The 25,046-nt window shown below is 31.7% G+C and overlaps 2 protein-coding genes across 4 annotated transcripts in view; one reads left to right on the forward strand and one right to left on the reverse strand.

Moving 5' to 3' along the window:
• LOC122501751 (semaphorin-2A) overlaps positions 1 to 25,046 on the reverse strand; it is a 335,557-nt gene that overhangs the window by 222,496 nt on the left and 88,015 nt on the right. For all 3 annotated transcript variants that reach the window (XM_043611465.1, XM_043611467.1, XM_043611466.1), the window contains one exon: positions 18,110 to 18,313. In XM_043611465.1, coding sequence (XP_043467400.1) covers positions 18,110 to 18,115 — 6 coding nt within the window. In that variant the 5' untranslated portion in view covers positions 18,116 to 18,313. The remainder of the gene's footprint in view (positions 1 to 18,109; positions 18,314 to 25,046) is intronic.
• Positions 1 to 25,046, forward strand: part of LOC122501755 (trypsin-like) — a 162,490-nt gene that overhangs the window by 12,446 nt on the left and 124,998 nt on the right. The gene's annotated exons all lie outside the window — the stretch shown is intronic.

Raw genomic sequence — 25,046 nt, forward strand, 5'->3', positions numbered from 1 at the left:
TTCTTGAATTTTAGATTTAAGGGTAGTTTCTTCGATTTAGAAAAAGCAGGGGTGGTGGAGCAATTTTGACATTATTTCTGAGTTGTTGAAAGAAGAAAACGCATAAATATATCTTCTACTCCGAAGAAAACCGGTTATTTCATTTTTTTTACTTTAGTTCTTGAATTTTAGATTTAAGGGTAGTTTCTTCGATTTAAAAAAAGTAGGGGTGGTGGAGCAATTTTGACATTATTTCTGAGTTGTTGAAAGAAGAAAACGCATAAATATATTCTTCTACTCCGAAGAAAACCGGTCATTTCATTTTTTTTACTTTAGTTCTTGAATTTTAGATTTAAGGGTAGTTTCTTCGATTTAAAAAAAGTAGGGGTGGTGGAGCAATTTTGACATTATTTCTGAGTTGTTGAAAGAAGAAAACGCATAAATATATTCTTCTACTCCGAAGAAAACCGGTTATTTCATTTTTTTTTACTTTAGTTCTTGAATTTTAGATTTAAGGGTAGTTTCTTCGATTTAAAAAAAACAGGGGTGGTGGAGCAATTTTGACATTATTTCTGAGTTTTTAAAAGAAGAAAACGCATAAATATATTCTTCTACTCCGAAGAAAACAGTGTTTTTATTTTTTTTACTTTAATTCTTGAATTTTAGACTTAAGGGTAGTTTTTTCGATTTAAAAAAAAACAGAGGGTGATGGAGCAATTCTGACTTCATATTCGTATTCAGGGGGCCAAAATACTATAAGACATGTAGGTCTTGTTCAATGAACAGACAACTTTTTTTTTTTTAATAATAAAAATTAAAAATAATTATTTTTAATTTTTTTATTTAAATACACAATTAAAAATAATAATAATACTCCGCAAAAAAGCCCAACTAATAGAAAAATAAAAAAGTAGGTTAATTTTAAATTTAGATCTAACTATTACAATGTTAGACTTATTAAGTAATATATAACAAGTAATATTATATATATTTCTCTAAATAAAGATGTCTATTGACTTTTTAAAATTGATTTTCTTAAAAATTTCTTTATTAAAGTATTAATATTTAAATTTTATAGTTATTGCTGTTTTAAAAAATCAATCCGGGAATATTTATTTTTGGTCCGGGAATTTGAAAATAATAATTCACTAGACACCTTGAATTAATTTTTAACTTGATATAATAATTTTAATTCACTAAAATGAATTTAATTTTAGTTTTTAATAGAATTAATAAAAAAGAATTTAAATGTTTTTGGATATCGATTTTTTTCAAAAAATAGGTTATTATTGTATTATTTTTAGTTGTCAGTTATGGGAAAGTCGAGAAGCAGTCGAGAAGTTCGGTCGATGACAATTAGAAAATTAGACGATACGATTTGACAATTAACAAAAGAATAAACGAGATGATCGTTTGAAAACCAAAGACGATAACCAAATAATCGCTCGAAAAAATGAAATTCTCGGATCGAAGTGAAACACTAACTTACAGAAATATAAGTCATTTTCACTGATTATCCATTTAAAAAATTATTGTTGATGTCTGTCAAACAAATACAGGGTTGCCACGGACCTGGAAAACCTGGGAAACCCGGAATTGTCATGGAATTTTTTTTCAGTCATGGAAAACCTGAAAAATCTGGAATTGTCAGGGAATTTTACAAAGCCTGATACTAAAAGCTCAATTTTTTGTATTTGAGTCGTAAAAATTTTAAGTTTTCAAGTTGACATTATACAACTTTTTGATTTTAAATTTAGTGCTTACAATTGAAATCAATATGGCATTTCTAAATTTTAGTTTCTTTTGGTCTCTATCTTCCTTTAAATAATTTTTAAATTAATACATTTTAGAAACCCCAAAATGTTATGAAACTGAAGCTACCAACTTTTATGCAATGAAAATTTTTTCTTTTGCTAATTGTTTTTTTAATATAAGAAGCCCTTTAAAAAATTGCAATCGAAAAAAATTGCTTCTGAAGCGAGGAAATAATAATTTAGTTGAAATTTCGGGATATTTGGAAAATCTACGAAAAAAATAATTAAAAATCACTGATTTCCTTGCTTTCCTTAGATCCTCTTACAATTTTTTTAAATGACTTGTCACATTAAAATAAATAATTTGTAAAAGAAAAAATTGCTTATGAGGTTAGGAAATAATAATTTTGTTTAAATAATATATGGATTTTTCGAAAATCTGTGTAAAAAATCAAAATTAATAATTTCCCCGACTTCGATCTTTTGAAATTTTTTAAAAGGCTTCTAACATTAAAATAAATAATTAGCAAAGGAAAAATTGTCATTGAATAAACGTAGGTAACTTCAGTTTCATAAAATGTTATTAAAATGCTTAAAATACTTGTTTAATAATTGTGAAAAATTCTAAACTAAACTAAATTTTTAAATTTAAAAAGATTTGCTCCTCATCTTTCTTCGGAGCGTATCTCAAATAATCTCACAAATTTTAACTTAAATTTTTGTTATTAATGAAATTAAAAATTAATAACTTATTTTGTTAACAATTTACTTAAAGGATTTTATACTTTTTGTCGTAATTAGCTAAAAACATACCAAAACAATTTTATTTCTGGTTTGGAATTTTTTAAGAAATGGTCTGGAAAACCTGGAAAAGTCATGGAATTTTAAAATCGATGTCTTGTGGCAACCCTGAAATAAATAAGTAAATACACAAGTAAATAAATAAGTTCCATTACAACACAGACAGCGCAGCATCAGCGAGTGAGGTATTTACGTATATTTAAGAAAATTTCAACAGACACTACGTGCATCAACGAACCTTAAAAAATTCAACAATTTATATTATCAATCGTTTATTAAATCTATACATATATGTGATTTGTGTATATGTAGGAGTTTATATCTGCATATGAGCAGTATACATGTGTATGTAATTTATGTACATGTGTGAGTATACATGTACATGTGATTAGTGTATATGTGTGAGTATACATGTGTGGGTGTTATGCGCGCATGCTTGATATTCACAGAACACTACTGCGCATGCCTGATATTCATAGAACACTACTGCGCATTCCTCACATTGATAGAACACTACTGCGCATGCCTGATATTCATAGAACACTACTGCGCATGCCTGATATTTATAGAACACTACTGCGCATGCGTAATATTGACAGAACACTACTGCGCATGCCTGATATTCATAGAACACTACTGCGCATTCCTCACATTGATAGAACACTACTGCGCATGCCTGATATTCATAGAACACTACTGCGCATGCCTGATATTTATAGAACACTACTGCGCATGTGTAATATTGACAGAACACTACTGCGCATGCCTGATATTCATAGAACACTACTGTGCATTCCTCACATTGATAGAACACTACTGCGCATGCGTAATATTGATAGAACACTATTGCGCATGCGTAATATTGACAGAACACTACTGCGCATGCCTAATATTGACAGAACACTACTGCGCATGTGTAATATTGACAGAACACTACTGCGCATGTGTAATATTGACAGAACGCTACTGCGCATGTGTAACATTGACAGAACACTACTGCGCATGCGTAACATTGACAGAACACTACTGCGCATGCCTGACATTGATATAACACTACTGCGCATGCCTAATATTGATAGAACACTACTGCGCATGTGTAACATTGACAGAACACTACTGCGCATGCGTAACATTGACAGAACACTACTGCGCATGCCTGACATTGACATAACACTACTGCGCATGCCTGACATTGATAGAACACTACTGCGCATGTGTAACATTGACAGAACACTACTGCGCATGCGTAACATTGACAGAACACTACTGCGCATGCGTAACATTGACAGAACACTACTGCGCATGCGTAACAGTGATAGAACACTGCTGCGCATGCCTAATATTGATAGAACACTACTGCGCATGTGTAACATTGACAGAACACTACTGCGCATGCGTAACATTGACAGAACACTACTGCGCATGCCTGACATTGACAGAACACTACTGCGCATGCCTGACATTGATATAACACTACTGCGCATGCGTGATTTGTGAATATGTATACATTTGTGTTAATATTATTTTTAAAAGATATACATATATATACGACTAGGGTCGGTCGGTCGGTCGGTCGGTCGGTCGTTCTTCAACTTAATATAATAAGAGATGGTATAAAATATTTCTGTTGTATCGTCATTATGACTTCATTTTTAATTTTAGACAAAAAACATAATAAAATATTAACTGCTTCTAAAAATATCAAAAATGTTCAGAATAGTTTTTTTTTCAAAATTGGCATTAATATATGACTGAACATTTTAAATCAAATATCGACAAATTATTAATATTTTTAACTTTGATGTAATAAATTAAAGCTTATGGAATTCGCTGCTCTCACGTCGAAAAATTTCATGGAAGTACACCAATAAATTCATTTTGAAATAAATAACTAACTAGAAGTTAATCTTTGATTATCATGGTGATAGAATAATGAAAAATAATTTATTATCGCAAATATCATCATTACGAAGAATGTAAAATTGTTTTTTTCTCGATATACGTGTTCTGATTATGGAATATACATATACTATACCAGGAAATTGTGAGTACATCTGAGGAGCAATTCGAATTCTGATTATTTGACAAAATTACCATATACTTATATATGTTTTATGTAAATTGAGAGAAAATAAAGGAGAAACGTGAATTGCGTCGGGAACTGGGTTTGGAAGTACGCGAGCTTGGGGTTTGGGGGTGTATTGATCGGTGCCGTTGCGTGGATAGTGACTGAAACAGTAGGCACCTTTAGTGTCTGAATAACACTGAGTAACAGCCATAACCTTGACCAAACGAACCCTTTTCCTGAAATTGATATTTCATATCTACAATCAGAATGTATATTTCGTTATATGTACACTTACACCAACTCGTGTCATACAATGGAAAATGAATCACCTTATTTCCGTTCAAAAATTTTATCCACTCAGATAAGATTGATCGAATGAAAAATATATATTAACAATTAAGTGAATGTTATACAACCATTTTCAATTCATGTTAACATGCAATAATTCACGAACCATAATTAAAAGTTTCCGTTAAGGAAAACATTAGTACTTTTTATTAATAACCTCTTCTTTTAACAAATGTCTTTGAACTTTTCTACTTTTTTTTATTTTAAATTATTCAAACCGTAATTCAAAGTCAAAGGCAAATTGAAAGCCAAAATCAAATTACACAATTTCATTCCGGAACGGAATTATTTAAAATTCATATTTTTACAAGTTAATTATTTTTGAAATCAACTTTTGAAAAAAATAAGTGGATAACTAAACCAGACCTGACAGACTGCGGTGTTCGTGTGCACACTGCAGTGCAGATAAGAGACCCTGCTTTTCCCTTGTGTAAACACTAAAACAGTTTCCTACGAGATTTGTCGGAACACAAGTTTTCACCGACACAATTTACGAGACAATCGCGCTAATATTGCCTAATTGCTTTTGTAATTAAGATTCTCCTTTTGACTATTACTCTCTCTCTCTCTCTCTCTCTCTCAGCAAAAGTTAAGGGGGTCAACTTTTCTACAGTTTTACAAGAAACATTTTTCCAAAAGAACAAAATTTACTTTTTTAATCATTTTTCTCCGTATTATTGAAAACAAGAAAAGTTGGATTGAAAAATAGAATTCTATATACCCGTGTGGAAATCTGCCCAAGTTAGCCCAGTTAAAAACTGGGAGCCAGCTGGGCCCCACCTGGGCTTCCCATTTTCATAAAAATATTAACATTATAATAGAAAAAGTCTGAAAATTAAATATAACTATTCACAATAAATCATTCTACAATTAATTCATAATAATAATAATCATTATTATTTTAAACAATTTATTATTGTCAATAATTATAAACTTTTATTGTACTACACTAACAGACATTTAGTTTTATTGAAATTTTAAAGTTGTTCCAGCTGAATTTATTTATTTAATAATTAACTCATCAAGGTATAACGGTTTTTAATACATTTTAATAATTGTTTAAACAAATAATTGTTGTTATTTAATAACTTTTGATACACATAACTTAGAAACTTGCAATTTTTTTTCCTAATTTTGCAATTAACTAATAGGAACGACATAAAATAAAGAAAATTTATGGTTTTAACAATTCAGAAATTGTTTAAACAAATGATTGTTGTTATTTATTAACTTTTGATACACATAACTTAGAAACTTGCAATTTTTTTCCTAATTTTGCAATTAAGTAATACGAACAACATAAAATAAAGATAATTTATGGTTTTAACAATTAAGAAATTGTTTAAACAAATTATTGTTGTTATTTATTAACTTTTGATACACATAACTTAGAAACTTGCAGTTTTTTCCTAATTTTGCAATTAACTAATGTAAATAGTAAATCATTCGGATGTTTTATGATTTTAATTTTAACAATTTATCAAATGTTTAAACAAATAATTGTTGTTATTTACTAACTCTTGACACATAGCATCTAGAAGAATGAAGTTTTTTCTTATTTTGCAATTAGTTAATCAGAGTAGTAGTAATTGTAAAATTAGAAAGAAACTGCAAGTTTCTGGATTGTTTGTATTAAAAGTTAATAAACAATAACAATTATTTGTTTAAACAATTTCTGAACTGTTTAAATCATAAAATACTGTTATTTCATACTTTTCAGATTAGTTAAATATAAAATTAAAAAGAAACTGCATTTTTTTAGGTGCTTTGTGTCAAAAATTAGTAAATAACAACAATCATTTGTTTAAACAATTTTTGAATTGTTAAAACCTTAAATTATTTTTATTTCATGTGGTTCGAATTAGTTAATTGCAAAATTAGAAAAAAACTGCATCTTTCTGGAAGCTAGTGTCAGGAGTTACTAATTAACAACAATTATTTATTTAAACAATAACGACTGCAATATAACATTAGTAAAATTTATTATATATAATAACAAAAATCGTTTACAGTGAAAATTATTAAATAGTTTAGTTTTTCTTTAACATTTAATAATAAAACTTTGATGTAATTATGGTCATCTTCGTACATGAATTGACAATTGACAAACATGTTAACATTTTACGGAAGCATTTTAGAGTTTGTCTATTGACCCACTCACGGTGGGTTCCGGTCAGGCGAAATAATATTATAAGTGGGCGTGAGCTGGGCCCTACCTGGGCTTCCCAGTTTTTGAGGACCCACATCAATAATTATATAAGTAAAAATTTCTAAGTCCAAACCTAAAAATTTTTTTTTCAACAAAAAATTAATGTTTATAATGACTTAGATTAAGAAAAAACGTGTTTTTAACAAAAATGTATTCACAATATTTTTTTTATGTAATGTCCACATAATTAATTAGTAAAAATTTCTAAGTCCAAACTAAAAAAAATTTTTTTTTTTAGACCAACAAATTAATGTTTATAATGATTGTAAACAATAAAAAACACATTTTTAATAAAAATGTATTGATATATTTTTTTCATAATAATATAAATATTATTTTAAGAATATTTATCGTTCTTATTACATTAATAATATTGTTATAATTATTATTAAATTATTTATTTGTTACGGTGTATTCGTGTCAGTAAGTGCTTTATTGAATCATTACAGCAGATCAACAAGTCACTGACAATAAAACGTCGGTGTTCAGTAGTTAGTCTCCGTAGTATAGTGGTTAGGGCGTTAGTCTAGTAGTCCGTAGGTCGTAGGTTCAATCCCCGCGTGCGTTAAATTTTATTTGTTTCTTAGGTTTGCGTTTATTCCGATTTTTCTGCATTGTATTCGTATAAGTATGCAATTTAGTGATTATATATACCGTTTAATAATTTAATTAACAAATTTCTAATTTTTTTATAAATTTTTAATTTATGAATGAAAGGATATATATTAATTCCCATATATATGCTAACATTATTTATGAATTTGCTTTTGGTCACAATTTCATTAAAAAAAGTAAAAATCGTTAAATAATAACGTTATTTATTTATAATTCGACTTATTTGTTATTAATAAACAATTTATTCATTAATTTGAATGAAAACTAAATCTATGGGCCCCAGCTGGATTTTTCCTAGGTGGGCTGTGGCTGGATTCACCGTTACAAGCCAAGGAATCGCCCACCTGGGCCATCCCTGCTGGGACCCACCTAGAACCTGGGAAGCCCACCTGGGACCCACCGTGGGCCCACCTCACTTTTCCACACGGGTAATATTGTGGGGAAGAGGAAATGGAGGCTGATTTTGACCAACGTGAGATTGATACAAACTTCATTCTCGATCACAAAACTCGACGACGGATGGTGCCATAAAACACTATTTTTCGATTTTGAAAAATAATAAAAACTTACTCTCTCTCTCTCAGAGATATTGAGTTGTGGAATACAAAGGAAGAAACTTTGATCTATAAAAGTTATCTTCCACCACGGAAATCAAAATTGAACTTTCTGCTTCTATTTGAAAAGAATACTTTTTACCTGAAAGTGGGAAAATTAAAAATAAATTACGATATAACCAATGGGTAAAAAATGTTTTGGTTTGCAGTATTAATTTTTGAAGATAATGATTTGTAGGAAATAATAGAAGACGCTCTAAGCAAGGAAGGAAGAAAAAGAAGAAGAAGAAGAAGAGTTCCTTAAAGTTGATGTAGTTACTTTTAGTATTGCGACCGACTCACTTGATTGCCATTAAGTTGTACAGCGTTATTCAAAAAGACTATTGTCCTTTTTTACATTTATCGCACTTTTACCCTCTTTTTTTAGATGGAAAAGAAGTACGAGAATCTTTAATAGCAGCTCAAGCCCAAACAAACAATGTTTTCATATACATATTAGGATGACGTAATTATAATTTAAAGAATTTTTTGGTTTCTTCAAGAATTTCTGATGTACTTGAAGATCCAAACGTTCAAAGCATAAAAAATCCAGCATACAATAAAAAAAAACCTTCTCTGTTTTCATATTCTGTGAATTATAACATTAGGGTTTATAATTAATTACTATTAATTTTCCTCTGAAATAACTTTACTCATTTTGTCATGATTAAACTTACCACACGAGGAAGAGTGAATAAGTACCGGACGTAGTGTTTCTAATTCACGCGTCGCTCTTAATTCAAGCGTGATGTGGAGGACCCATCGGAACATTCCAGGATGTAGGGTTCTTCTGGGTACCCTTCAAAGTCGGCTCTCGAGTTTATATACGTGCACGTGCTTCATCGGTTGAAAAGTCAGCGAAAAAGAAGAAAAAAAGATTTCTGTGCAACGCTGTGTAGACGTGGTTTTCATAAAGGTGGAAACAAATTGAGGGCAATGAGAGTGGTACTAACTTGAAATAAGAGAAGGAGACCAAGAGCTCTATTTGGAATTGATTTTGATAAATTCAACTCCAAGTTTTTAGAAAATAATAATTTTATTAATAAATAATAATTTCCCTGGGAGTAACAAATGTTTTTCGATTTGGCTACTGATTGATCTCCAAGTGGCTGATCTCTAGTATAAATTTTTTGTCCTTTTTTCACTCAGCTGTCCGAGGTCAACTACACCTTGTCGGATAAGTTCGCCAGAGGTGGTCCCGGGAGTAGAATAGGCCATCCGTAATCTACTGCGTGTCGTAAGACCCTGAGAGCACCCCAGTTTGTTGTGCACCTTAATGTGAACAGCGAAAGACTGAGATACGGACTTGGATAATCTGACACTTTGTCAAATGCAAGTTTACACCACTGGAGACTTCTGGCAATTCGAACAATTGCATCCACAATAATGCTTACTGTGAAATTTGCCAGTAATGATAATGCGTCCGAGAAAACTTTGTTTCAATGTGACTTGAACTTGGTGAAGTTTGTCTTGAGTTCTTCGATCATCAATTACACCACTAAGGGTCAAAACCACCCTTGTGGAAATTGGATGATGAATAACATCGAGTTATCGACGTGGTCCACGCGTATCTCGGCTTAGTATCCTAAGGGACCATACAGCGTAAATACATGTATGTCCCCTTGTCCGATAAGCTAATTTTAGGAACTTGGCTGATAGTATTTCTAATAAAATTTCTCGTACTGTTTAGGTTCTTCTTATACCACTTTTTTTTATATCATCTGGTTCTCGCAGTTTTTTAAATCGTTTGGTTAACTGTCTTTTGTATGTTGCAAGACTATAGCATGTTTCGTAAACTCTTCCAACTTTACATTATTAATTTCTAATATTTTTTCTTCAATCATTGAAATCAGATATAAATCCTTTTCAATCGTAGACGAGGAGAAAGAGAATTCGTGTTATGGTACCTTTATTTCATTTTGAATCTCTCACTTGAGATGCCCAACTCACGTTCGAGCGGATAGTCTGTTGGATAAATATTAAATCTGCACCTCGGGGGAGTGTGTGATGTTCTTAAGTACTTGAGACAAGGATAAAGAAGAAGAAGACAGGACGAGGGTGAGAAGGAGAGAAGGGCGACTGAAGTGAAGGTGAAAAACAAAAAAAAATTCTCTGACGCTCATATGCAAAAAGCAGAACAGTGTCTGGTATAGCGAAGAACATTAAAGTGGGCAGGGTAGAGCCGCTACACGGAATGAATATTTAAAGCAAAACCTCAGTTCCACCCTGGAGAAGCAGTTGTTGGGGACAGAAAAAGAAGGGGTTAACACAGCCAGCACGCGTTTTCTACGGTTTCCTTTAGTCAGTCTTTACGTATATATTTTTCGTAATCGCAAAAGTTGAAGGTCCGAACTAACTTCCAGGACAGCGACGGTATGCCAACGAACTGAAGAAACTTGCGCATTTGTCGAAGAAATTTCATTTTATCCGAATCCTTAAGAACTCACGTCTGCCAATCTAGAAAGTTGAGATTTTTTTTAACTCCAAGGAGTTCTCTTAACTTCTCTTCGATGTACGTAATTTTTTCTTCAAGAGTTTAACCTTTAATGAGTAGAATAAATCCATTGGGAAAGTTAATATTCGTTTTAAAAATAGACTGATGTGAGAAGTTTTAAATCCTAAATGAAAACTTCTAAGTGCACTTTACTTAACGAGGCAGATTCAAGCTTTTGAAATAAATCTTATAGAAAGTTTACACCTTTTTTTGTAACTTTTTTCAAAATACAAATATAAATTAAAAGAATTTATTAAAAATATAAAACATACACTTGAATTTCTTTAAAGCTTAAAAGTTTTTGTTTCAATTAAGAACCTAAATCGTCAATATTATGGGTCAAGAGTTTTTTAAATTTATTTCTTCTTCATTTAATTTTATTTCTTCAATTAAAAATCCAAATGCTTCTCATTTATTTTTGACTAAAAAATTGTTTAAAGGGATGATGTTGATTCTTATTGATCGATACAGCAGACATAATATTTTAGCCTACGGTAAGTAGATAAAATTGAAAGACAACCGCTGATTATACAAAGAGAAAAGTTAATCGAAGCGAGAATGGTGACATGAAAACCAAGGCAAAAAAATAGTTTTCATGTTTGTGAAAAATCTAACAAAAAAAATATAGAGAGATTAAGGACATCAGGAAGAAAGCAGAGCGGAAATGTATGAGAGAAGAAGAGAGAAAAACATAAAGGTGAAGGAGGACATGGCTCGTATACGCGGCTGCAAATGAGGCCACAGATGCCCTAGAAGATAAGAGATGATGGAAAGTGGCTCGTGAAAAGTGCCGTCGCTTCGTTGGAAGGACGATCTTGCTGCAAGAAGCAACGCTCGGTGAATGAAATATTTGCAAACCCTCAAAAGACACACACTAAACTAGGAAAAAATAAACATTTTTTATTTTTTCGGGAATTTCTAAAAGGAATGAATAGTCGCCAACAAAAAGAGCCTCTATAGTGCAGATGGCAACAAATGTTAATACTGCACTTAAATTAAAAAAGAAATCAGTTAATAAATAAACAAACTACAAAAGTAATCTTTATAACAGAAAAGAAATCTTTATAACTCATGAATATATTCTTTTTTGCTTATAAATGTCAGAGTAAATATTGTTGTTAAAGTATAAAATTATAACTCTGCCACGTTATTATGCATCGATTATTATAATTTTAAAAAGGGTTAACTACCTTGTATCCACTTTAGAAAATATCGCGTGACACATTTTTTCAGATATCCTTTCAATTCAGTCACGCAAAACGGCTGACACTTATTATAATTAGCAAAATTTTATTAACTTTGACAAATTTTACAAATAGTTGTATTCTAGTTAGGTATTAATTTGAATTTGCTTTGGAATAATTTGAAAATGATAATTTTTATCTTTTGGATTTAGTAAATTTTTTGTGGGCGCCAAATACTTTTAAATTTCCTTTTTGACGTTCGTTGATGACAGTAATTTTGTTTAAGTTTCATTGTATTGGGCGTCAGATACCTTTAAATTACTTTGAAAGTAGAATTATGTTTCTGATGTTATACAGAAAACAGTTGTAGTAGTTGTAGTAGTTACGACTATTATTATTGATGTCATTAGAAAGGTAATCATCACTCTTGTGAAAGAATTTCAAAGATTGTCACCAGAGATTTGCCATTTTGGTAATTGAATCGTGCAGGATAGCATTCTGCTAGTGGCAATAGCTGAAGTTAGTCGCGTTTCTATGCAAATTGAATGCTTATAGGTATTGGCGAAGAGCTCTCTCGCTCTCTCTCTCTCTCTCTCTTGGTTGTTTATCGGAGGGCCCTTGGCCGACTCGTAACGCAAGTTGTTAGTGCTCTAGCTGCGACGAACGGCCAAACGTGTGCAGAATAACGATAAGCCTGTAACAGCAGTGAACAAGAGGGTATTTATGCGTCTAGCATGCAACACTATCTGCTTTTCTTCCTGCATTTCTCTTTGGGTGAAAACGTAAGGCGATTCCAAGCGAATTGCCACCAAGAAAGCAGGCACATCGTTTAAACGTGTCCTTTCGACTCCAGTGAGAAATGGCGTAACCCTATCTTACGGGTCGGGGTGTCGCTACTGCTGTTTACACTTAGCTTTATTGCCTCACTGCTAATGCCCAGCGGGTGACTCAGCTGGTATTAAAACCCTCTCGTGTGCCGCAACTATCAACCACTTCTGATCTGTCGTTTCCAAACCAACACGAATGGTCACTATGTCCAGAATTGTCTCTTTTTCTGAATTACTTTTCTGATTCTCTGAGGATTCATTTTTTTGGTACAAATTCATTTAGTTTTTTACTTGTCCATCGGACTATTCTTAACACCTTTCCTCGATTGCATAATATAATCACCATTGTCTGTGAAATGTCACAAAAATATTCGTCTGCGACCCCTCGCTTAGCGACAAGTTTCGCGATGTATTTTCAAAAAAAGGGTGACGCAACTCACCCTAGGTGACGAAAACAATGATGAACGTCGTCGCGACGGATTCAATTATTACGAATCTGCATAAAAGCAGCTTGCAAAATAAACGGGAATATGCCAGTATGAACGTCATGTTTGCGTATATGTGCTCTGATTAATGATACTTCAATTACAAAAAATACCCTCGAGGCTGGGATTAACTATATTTCTTGTTTATCCATTAAATTAATCGAGTAATGTTCGATACGAATATCATGTTTCAATATATTAAAGGTTAATATTTCTTTAGCAAAATTTTAGCGGAATTTTTAGTAGAATTTCATAAATTAAAAAATATAGTCCTACTAAAAATTCTGCTAAAATCGCAATTATATAAATGTCAAAAACAAATGACGTTTTAGAGGAATAAAGTAAATTTTTCGACATTTTTGGAGTAGATTACTATATTGAAATGGGAGACAAAATGAAGGAGATTGTTGAAAATCAGAGAGGGGCAAATTTGACAAGAGTAAAGAGATATCCTCGTAAGCGATGCACGCGCAATTACACCGAAGAGCTTGAAGATAATCCGAGGTTTATGTCGACGCGATTGTGCGCTCCATCGCTGCGGTGATTTGAATCTGTGAGGGCATCTATTATTAGATACTAACAATATATAACCTGTATCTAACCTACACGTAAATAAATGCAATATATGTAAAATATAAAGCTAAAGCTTCCATTTACATTTGTGGCTCTTCTATGTGGCAGTCCAAAATGTATATATACATATAATCTTCCCAAAAATAAAAATTGCTGTGAAGTGTGAATTAAAAAATTTTCAACTATTCTAACTTCAATTTATCGACAATAGGAGGTTGATAAACTGAACAACAGTTCGAATTTTGAGATTTTTTTATATCTACCCTGACTTAACACATAAATTATGCCATTAATGAACTTTTATTTCAACAGATATTGATAATATGCCACAATGAAAAAAAGAAGTGCCTCTGATTATTTTCCTCGCCGGAATTTGTACAAAGGCTCTATTCACTTCGTGCGGTAATGAAAAAATAAATCGAGAAAAAAGTGTAATTAGTGCACGCCCGTAAACGAACGAAATACGCGACTAAAAGCCATGGGTAACTTTTTTCGTGAAAACAGAAATTCGTTTGGGCTTTCGGAGCAACGCGGCATTCGCTTAAATGAAACGCTCAATCGTGCTCGTTCGATTGAACAAAATCTAGTGTGTGTCTCGCTTGCAAAAATTTCACCAGGTATCTAGCAGAAATAGATTTTTGTTATTTTTTTTGTTTCTCCTTCCCCCTCTCCTCCCTTTTATCTTTATAAAATGTTCAATCTACGAATAAACTTTACATTTGAAAAATAGTGATATCAAAGTCCAGGGAAAAAGACTAATATAATTTGAAATGTTATTTTCCTTCATCTTCAAAAAAGATAAAAATTGAATTTAAATTACATTGCTCTCTTCTTTGATAAGTGGTACTTTTCTCTTTTATATTTTCAGCCTCTTCTGACTTGAAAAAAAGAACAAGTGTTTCGTTTTGCAATATGTTCGCTACATTTACTGAATTCATTCAACCAACGAAAAATTAAACTTGTTGTTTACGTTTTTGACGAAAACTAATTTAGCTTTTTTTATTGAAACATAATTGCATTTTTTTCTGGTATCACGAAAAATTAAAAAAATAAAAAGGTTGAGACAAAAGTTTATTAAAACTTGAGGTTTTTTGCATGTGGAGAGATAAATATTATTTTAGCATTTAAGAAAGTGAGAGAGCTTGAGAACGAATTAGAGGTTTCAGGCTGAAAGGGGAAGGAGACTTTGTAGTTCCGTAAAGCCTTGACAAGGTAACCCACCTTTTGTACCAAGGATGTTTGTCTTACCTACCATTCAAGCAATTCGCTCTTCACGAACCCTAACTCAGCATCCCAGCCATCAGGACCACCATCAAACATAGGTGTTTGTAAACAAAACAACAAGGCAACACGAACTAAACACCCCGGGCCATTGTCCAATTTGTTTCGAAAAAGACAAAAGCTCTCTTATTTACTGCTTTCAATTAAGAAAAGAGTCGATTTTTTTATAACTTTCAATTTACTTGATTATTTTTTTCCAACTGTTTTAATCATTTTAATTATTACCCTTTATTTACATGAAATTAATTATTAAATATTAAATGTCCATTTCTAAATTCATGACCAATTTATAAATTACAAGGACCTATCACTATCAGAAAAATTATTTTCATCTGTAGAAAAAAAAATATCCAACAGATTAATAAATAAAAGAACAAAACTCTAGTAATGTAACAAGAGGTGTTCGTGAATACATTTTACTTGGGAATTATTATGAAAGAAACTTGTGAATTTGTGTTTCTTTTTCCTCCACTCATCCTCTACTCGTTTCTTCATCGAATCACAGAATTCAATTTGCACAGAACGATAAAATCGTCCGTTTTTCTAGTACTCTGACTCGGATAAATAGGAGGGATCTTGAATCTTCACAAGAAAATTCTTCCATTCTCTTATTCGCTGGAAAAAAAGAGACTGAGGATTTACGCAAGATTATCTAAAGTTAACGAAAATCTATGGCTTTAAACTTTTACTGCTAAAAAATGTTTTCATTTCAAAATTAAAACATTCGCAGGAATATAAAATGATTATTTTTCTAAAAAAAACCACAAATTTTTAAGAGTAAACTAACTTGAGGTGAAGACAAATGTCGAATGGGTCGAATGTATAAAAGCAGGTGTAATAATTTTCTTTAGGTTAAAAAGTGATACGTTATGAGAATAGATATCCGTTCAATTTGGAATAAAGAGATCATTTTCTTAAGAACTCATCGATTGGAGATTTGGCTTCGGTTAAAAAGAATGGGCGTGTAAACGGTGATTCGTGAACTAAGGAGGGTTTTTACTTTGTTCAGTTGAAATCTCAGAATTCGAAGCTTTTATACCAGTGGCACACTAGCCCTGTAGTAACGTTAGGGGCGGATCGCATGTGCGAATACTGATTCTCGGCCGACGCATATATTACCACGCGGATAAAAGACATTTGCATTTTGATGGACCGCACAGAGTGCATTTGAAGTTTCACATGCAGCACGAGGCTACCCCACTTTACTTGTACCCTTATTTATTGCCGATATCTATACACACACAGACATATATAGAAGTTCCTATTTATTTAGAGAGCTCGTAAGACCCTCTTCAGCGGATCTTCCTATCCACTTCACGCTCCCTTTGTTACACACGATACCTTAAATCTTGCCATGAAACTTTATGATCAGTTTTTTATTGCGGTCATAATATTTCTAAAAAAAAATTACTATTATTAATATTAGACGTGACTGAACATGATGTATTAAAAAATATACCATAAAAAATTTTTATCAGAAAGAATTTAACACTGAAGCACGTTTTTTTAATATAATAAATTTACTGTTTTTAAAATAAAATATTTTTTCTTGTGATAATCTCTTGATGCGCTTTGATGGAGATAAGATGTTTTATATTAGAAATCTCCTCTTGAACATTATCTCTATATAAATCTGATTCAGTGAAAATGCCACTATTTCTACGAATGCACAAAAAGATTACTGATATCCTTCTTCGAAATTCCTCTCACATTTGCCTCCCTAAAGAAGAATATTTCTGAACGAAGTGGAAAATAGAGGGAATATTGAGAGAGCTGGAGAGAAGAGATGCAAAATCACTATTAGAAATTATTTTAAAATATTCACATAATTTTCTTTATGTCTATTTAATAATGTTGAAAATTTCTATATTACAAATTATGTTTTCTTCCCTTTGATCCTACATGCTTTAATAAATTCTTTACTATTCTTCTATGAAAGCTCTATAACTCATTTATATTTAATCCACTAGATATTCACATAAGCTCTTTACTTCCCTTCTTCTAAGTCTCTTTTTAAATTCATTTAATCTATTCCTAGGTGCACTTTAAATTTTTATTAGAATTCTATTTCCATGAACGTGAAACACAAGTGGTTATATAATTATATTTATGTTCTCCGTATGATTTAATAATTTTTTTGGTTTTTCGCCTAACCTTTCGGTTCAATTAAAAACAAAAAATTTCAATAACAGGGACCTGTTACTATCCATACGGGTTAACCTATTTTTTTGTAGAGAGTTACAGATCATCAGCAGGTTGGAAATCCAAAATTGAAATAATCTAGATTCTTGACAAACAGTTTTCCTGAAATCCATTGAGACTTCCGTTGGTATGCTATAATATCTAGCCAAAGTACAGTACCTCGAACTAAATTTTTCAAAAAATCCCCACAATGAAAAAAGTTACAAAATTGAATAACAAATATTATACTAATAATTGTTTCAAAGAAGCTGTACAAAGGAAATTTTTTACATCGAAACGATTATTCAGTGATGCTTATAAGTTCGTAATATCTAAAGACCCCTAAAGATGTTATGAATCAAATATCAAACAGGATTGAAAATATTGGAAAACTAAAATCAGCGGAATATGGAGAGTGTACAATAGCGGTGAATACTGGAGAAAGCACTTTTCATTCATTTTTTTCTCTTTTTTTCGCGTGTTATTCAACCCAGAGTGAAATTTCTCTGAGGCAATACTTAAAGCGATCTAAAGTGTGTTTAAAATATAACAGTGTTTCATTTCAAAGGAAGAGTTTTCCATGAAATTTACGCAGCAAGTTGGAAAAGCGGCAACAGGGATTGAAACTCAAATGCATACTTGATGAACTGCTCTTAAACGAGCCGACAAGAGATCTAATGACTGCGTTCGGCGCATGTTATATGGTAAACTACTCACCATCATTCTTGCTCCTCGATAGATTTTCCTCTCGTTCAAGCAATGAGTATTTTGTGAGCAACAGTTCCAATCTCAAGATCCGATTAAAGTTTACTAGTATATTGTTCACTCATTCCAAATCACTTTAATAGTCACTTTGCATTTTTGCTTTCTCTAAAACACACCACATCCGCAGCAGCAGCAGTAGGTGTCTGTTTATCATTCCTGAAACAAGAGAAAATTAAATTAAAGAAACTTAAATTAGGTTTTATAAATACATTTTCCGAAGTGTTTGTAAAGATATATTGATCTAGAAAGATTTTCAATTAGGTGGATATTTTTATACGCTCTCCCATCTTCACAGATTACACAACAATTCAATTTCCTGTTGCCGAAAATTCGAATGACAATTTCCCAGAGATGCGAGGGATGTCGAAGAGCTTAGATCCATTTAGAGTGCAAAATGGGTTCGTGAGCATTGAAAGGGTCTTTGGAGGCTAATGCCATCCTGCCCCAAGGACGTTCAACGCGGAAACAGCTGTCTCGAATTACTCTGTACTTATATAAGCGCCAGTGAAATCGGGAAATTAATCCTTTAACATGCTTGTACTGACCATTAGGGTCACAAGAGGATATACAGAAGGTTTATTAAAGCAACGGTTTCAACTTTCCCATTCGAAAAGTTAAGGTCCTTTGTCGTGTCTCAGACGTGAATTATAAAGCACTACGTCATATATTCCTTAAATATACAATTATTTATTTTTAATTTTCCACACACTGGATGCGAATTTTTTTATTGAACAAACTAGTAACAATTTACCTGCCTAACTTATTTTTTAAAAATAAAATCGTCAATTTTCTATGGTAAATTTATCTGTTCCTAAAATGTTTACTAGACTTTATACATTATTTTCGGTGGTATTTCATAGAACAAACTATGGTAATAATTCATTAATTGATCGTATCACTAGAGAAGCTAATTTAATTTCTAATGAAATAAATTTCTTGGGCGATAATGTAACATTATGTTTAATTAAAACTGACATTGTTTACACACAATAAAGTGTCAACCTAGATTTAAGAAAATAAATTTATTGTTCATATTAGATGTAGGAGTACTTTTGTACGAAAGGGCAATGTTTACAAACTTGAATGTAACTTGGAGAATTTGTCTTCATAAAAATATAATATGAATTTGAATATTTTATATCTTATTAAATCATTATTAGATTTATTGAAAGGAACGCTTTTCCTCTAGCTCAGAATTTCACCTAAAAAAAGGGGAAAGGGCTGAAGGGAGCTATTTTAAAAGTCTGCCTTGGCATCAAGAAGAGCAGTTGCTTCTTTGCAACTTGTCTTCCTTTTTATGTGACCACAACTGTTAACTTTACTGCGCGTACTGGAATTGACAGCTTTCTGACCACTTCTTGTTACACCTGAACCGAGAATTGTTTTTAAATCTACCAAATAATTTTTCGTTAACATAGTTCCACTGAGTTGTTTATTGTCATGAATTGAAATATATTTCATGTTTATGTTTTTCGAAAGAAACCATTTAATGATAACATCACGGTTTCTCAATATAAGAAATTCAAATACTTTCTATAGAATGGAAGAGACGAAAAAAGGTAGATTTAAAAAAGAGAAGAGTTATGTAAAAGAAGGTGCACATTGAATGGGAAAAAGCACAAGTGTATTTTTTTGTATTCTTTTTCTCTGCATTTCCTCCTTTCTTCTTTTATCCCATATCTTCCGTCTTGTATAGAAGGAAATAGACTGATATTCAAATAAGACGAGACAGCTACCAATAGCTAACATCTCTTGAACTCTTCTCATGTACACAGATGATCCTCGTTACATCATTACTGGTAAAGGAAGCTGACAGCAGTCTCACTCAACAGACTCGAGTAGAAAAAGATGTTACGAACAAGAAGATAAAAGGAATCGACCATAATGGTTTCATAGACACGTATTCCACTCTCACAATAAAAAACAATTTATTCTTAATTCAATATTTCCCCTCTGTCAACGTAAATCCAATCATTTTTTATTATTCTCCGTTCAGTTCAAAATTTACTATCTTCAATTCTTAAATATTCTTTTTATAAATTGTTTTTCAAAATTGGTTTTCATAAGATTTAAAATCTTATTTCTTTTGAAATTCCCTTTTGATAAGTAACTTTGATCAGGTAAAAACAATTTTGTACTTTTAAAATACCGTTAATAAAATAAAGTTACCTAATCGAATATTTTGGGTTGAAATACTCTTTGACATTGTTTCATTTGAACAATTCAACTTTGTTGCAAAAGAAACAATTCCTGTGAAAGAGTATTGTAAAACGACTTTGTAATTTTACAGATGAATTAGACTTTTCCTTTTTGCCAATGACAAACTGGAATGAAATTACTCACGTGAGCAAAACGTCCCTTAATATAGATGAAAATAAAATAGACTTTTCTGCTTTTTTCTTTCCTTTTCGACCGCAAAAAAGCAATAGCAATAATAGTTCGTCTGTGGCAATCGCCTTTGCTACGACTTTGTGGAAATTGTGGTGACGCTTTCTCGTGCCCATTCCAGTTTCTCTTTGTGCTTCAACTCCCGTCATCACGCAATCACTATCGATAGTGCCTCTGTCGGTGAATCACGTTTAAAAGGCGAGAGTAACAAACGGAAAGAACGAAAATGATGGACTAAAAAAGGGGGTAAAAGACAGACATATACAGCAGCAGCAGCAGAAAATAGTGTCGGTCGACGAATCGTGATGCTTGTGAGTGCGGAGCGCGCACACGCTTACAAATCCATCTACTCTTTGGCTCTGCCAATGCACCCTTGAAAACTCAACATGCATTTCTGTAAAGAGCCAACTCATCCGTCTACATGGACAATGCGTCGAGACACCCTACCAGACAGCTTTCTTTTCTTCTCTCACTTTATGCACATGTATGTGTTTGGGTTATTTCGCGTTCACAGTTTCTCTCTACAACTTCATTTCTCTTTTTATTTCTTTTTTCACTTTTCACACCTTTTCTCGACGAATGTTATCGGCTTAGGTGAATTCAATGTACTTTCGCATTCACGCCTTTCTGGTACTGAAATTAAATATTAATGCTCTCTATTGTCAAACTCAACTCCTCATATTTTAATTATTGTTGATAAAGTGAGTTTTTTAATTTGTCACTTTGATTTCACTTTTACTTCACTTGAAATCGACATTTTTTTCACTTTATCACGTTACTCATTATGTGATGAGATTGATTGTGAAAGTGGATGTCGAGGGAAAGTTAAGTAAAAGTGAAAACAAAGTAACCTACCGTGAAATTATAGAATCGCAACCCCTTAAACAGTCATTAAACTAACATTTAGGATAAATATTTTACGTAATCAATTGTGCTATCTCTTTTATATACAATTGATAATTATGAAAAATTGTGTACTTTTTCATGTTTAGAGTCCTAGAATTTTAACTAATTTAAATTTTGAAAATAAAAAAAATTATTTTCTTCTTTTCTAAAAAATACATCATTTCTTTAAATCCACAGAATATAATTGTTATCACAATTATCTGAAACAAGAGAAGAGGAAAAAATATATTGTACAAAAGAAAAGTTTTACAATCTCGAACTCGATAACCTTGTGTATGCGTAAAGCTAAAAGGAAAGGTTGGATGAGAACAGAAACGAGCTTTTGTTTTCGAGGTGCTCGTTAAGACTAAATACTAAAGGTACTTCCTTTTGTTTAATTTTCTTTATTTTCTCTTGACATCATCCGATTTTGTAACTTCTACAAAAGTAAATTGATACGTGTGTATCAACTTTAGATTCAAAAATGTTAGTATTTTATAATAATAGCAGAAAAAGATTTACGACTTATGTATTCTTATAATATTTTTCAAAATATATTGCAGATCAATATAAAACGTTTGTAATTGAATAAATTAAGTAATTTACGATTCATAATAAACATAAACCAATGTCTAAATTGTTAGTATCAATACTTTTTTATAAAATAAACAATCGTCGGTAAAATTATTTATTAAGGACCGTTTTCTATAGCTCAGACTTTCACCTGAAGAAAGGGGGTAAAATGGATAAAGGGAGTTAATCTTAAAATATAAGTTTCACTATTTCCTGTCTCCAGATGTTTCTTCTTCAGTAGCTCGATAAAGTTTTGAAGGTTTTCTAACTCGTCCTTTATCGTTCGGTCAATGCTCCTTGGACGTGATGTAGGACTTTAGCATCGAGTGAACCGCCTGTTCGATTTTTGTTAGTAACACTGTCCCCTTCTTCCTCAGCCTAATGCACTTGTAGATCTCTTCATTTATGACCTCTAAACTTATTTCTGATCTGGACCAGATAACATTTGTAACTCTAGACTCTGGATGTGCTTCCTCTTTCAATCCTTTTTTCGAACAGAACGATTTGTAATTAACTAAAATGTATTTATCAATTTCACTTTTGAAAATTTCTTTAAAAACAGGTGTTTACATTTCTTGACAAATAAAAATTACTAAATTTTTAAACAGTTTACTGATCGTATTTCTTTGAAGAATCTTCTAATGTACACATGTGACAAACATCTTTTTCATGCTTTCTATTTGTCCGTAAATCAATACGACTTTGAAATAAATTTAGTTGGTACATTCACGACATCTTCAAATATTTGCCTTTCGAGATTGGAAAGTACATCATTTGAAACTCTGTGCTGTTTTTATAAATAATATAAAAATATATAGTTGATATTTTTGCAGAATTCCAATTTTTAATTTAACATATTCTGTTATTTCTGTGATTTAATAACTTAAAAAGTGGTTAAAGTGATTGCAGATTCTAGTTGAAAAAATCCAAAACAGTTTTCAAAAATAATTGTAAATTAATATTTGTTTTGATATTCATTTTTAAATTCTACTTATTCGTGTTAATCGTTTGTTTACAAAGTTAAGAAAACTTTCGTTTGGGAGTTCCCCTTTTGTCATTAGTATTGTTTGAACACTTTTGGGTTTATTATGTCTGGCAACCTTGGTGAAGTACCCTTTTGTTCTGTCTGTATGAGCGCTTTTGGATATAAATTTTCTTATTGCGCCCCTTCCATTTCAACTTAAAAAAACCTTTGGGAAAAATATGCTGGGTCACTGTCTTTTCACCTTCTGACCGGAGAAGAACTGCTTCGTTCTGTAATTCACTTTTAGTAGCCTATCTTTTTTTTAGACAAGTGCTTCCTGCTCATCGTACAACTAGAAAATATTTCTGCATACATATTAATAAATATTTTTTCTGTATGGACAGGATGATTGCGTCAAAAAAATTAATTAACTGTACGGAGCAAGAAAAACTTGGATGTTGCTAGTTAAAAAAATTGAAGCAAATTTAAAATACTTCATTTTATCAGGCGAGAGAATCACATTGCATACTGAGTTCCCCTTTGAACATCATCAACACTCGACCCTTCGTATATAGAGTGCACTTCCCTACGCTCAGTTGGAAACATTTTCAATCCCTGCAAAGCTAGATGTGTTGACAGATACAGCTTTCAGACCAAATAAGTACATATCGAATGAAAACTTTATCTAAAATATTTCTTTTTTTGCGTAAGATGTATTTAATTTTACTTTGCCTGTGCAGAATATAAGGTGACTCTTATTTTGAGGATAAAATGAAGTGCAAGTGGAATAGGAGAATCTGAAAGAGATTCTTATTAATAAAAAATTATCTTGGAGAGAAAAAAAAGAGTACAAAAATGTTGTAATTTCAATTTTAATATAATTCCCAATTTAAAAGCGTCTGGAGTCGAAGAAGAGTCTCGAAATGGTTAAAAAGAGGGATGACTATTGTTGGCGAGGCTCACAATATAAAATAATGAGTCGCTCGATTCAAATTGTCAAAAAGAGAAGGGAAGGGGACAGCACGAAACTGACGGAAGGAAAAAATGACGGCGAAGGCAGGATAATATAAAAGCTAGAAGCATTCACCTCGATCTAAATATAATAAATTTCATTCACGAAGTCCCCTGTATCATATTTTAGTAAAAATGGATAGTTACACGAATTTCACATTTGCTCCACATATTATTTAGTCAATTTATATATTGATACGTTATATCTGTAACGTCTTACTTCTTCTATTTCTCATCTTCTTGAATTAATGCTTTCATAATAAATTTCTACTCTGCATAATTTATCTCAATATATTTTTATCTCTTTTCTGTAATAAATTTGAAATTACTGTCCTTCTTGGAGAAACAATTATTTTCGTATCAAGGTGCTTTTCAAGATGGTCGGTAATAGTTTTTTTGGACAGATGATAAACATCTCCAGGATGCGGATGCCTACCAAGAATTCTGGAGTAATTGAAATTCCTATCCGATTATATATAACAGGGAAGCACAGTGTATGATGATTGTGGGGGTCTGAGTGGCTTCGATTAATTACAAATTAATACAATTAGTAAGCAACCGATAATTGGAGACTACACTTGGACCTCTGTTGGCCAATCTTCCGATAACTATTTTAATTATACCTGTACTTAATTGCAAAAGAATAAATAAGAATAAATTCTCATTGTGACTAGCTCAGATTTTAAAATGTTACAATTCATTTCAAGTGAATCGTATTTGTAATAACAAAATATGCACTAACTCTGTAATGATCAAAGAGCTTAATTTCTTACTAAGAACACACGCCTAGACGTTAATAGGCGATTATACAACTCTCCTTCAAAGTTTCTCGAGAATTGTTAATGATTCTAAGCCCGCATTGAATTGTAATTCAAGATCTATCAACAGGGATTTTGTGGTTTACTGTTAGAGAATTTTCGAAATCTTCTAACCACTACGCCATTAGGACCCCCATACTATGACAATTAAATTAGTTACAAGTACTACATATGGCTTTTAGTTAAAATGATTTGTTTTAAATTTTAAACTTTAATTCTATTGAATGTAAAAATATAATAAAACTTTTTA

The sequence above is a fragment of the Leptopilina heterotoma genome, unplaced genomic scaffold, assembly GCF_015476425.1.
Source record: "Leptopilina heterotoma isolate Lh14 unplaced genomic scaffold, ASM1547642v1 Lhet_214, whole genome shotgun sequence".
Taxonomy (NCBI): Eukaryota; Metazoa; Arthropoda; class Insecta; order Hymenoptera; family Figitidae; genus Leptopilina; species Leptopilina heterotoma.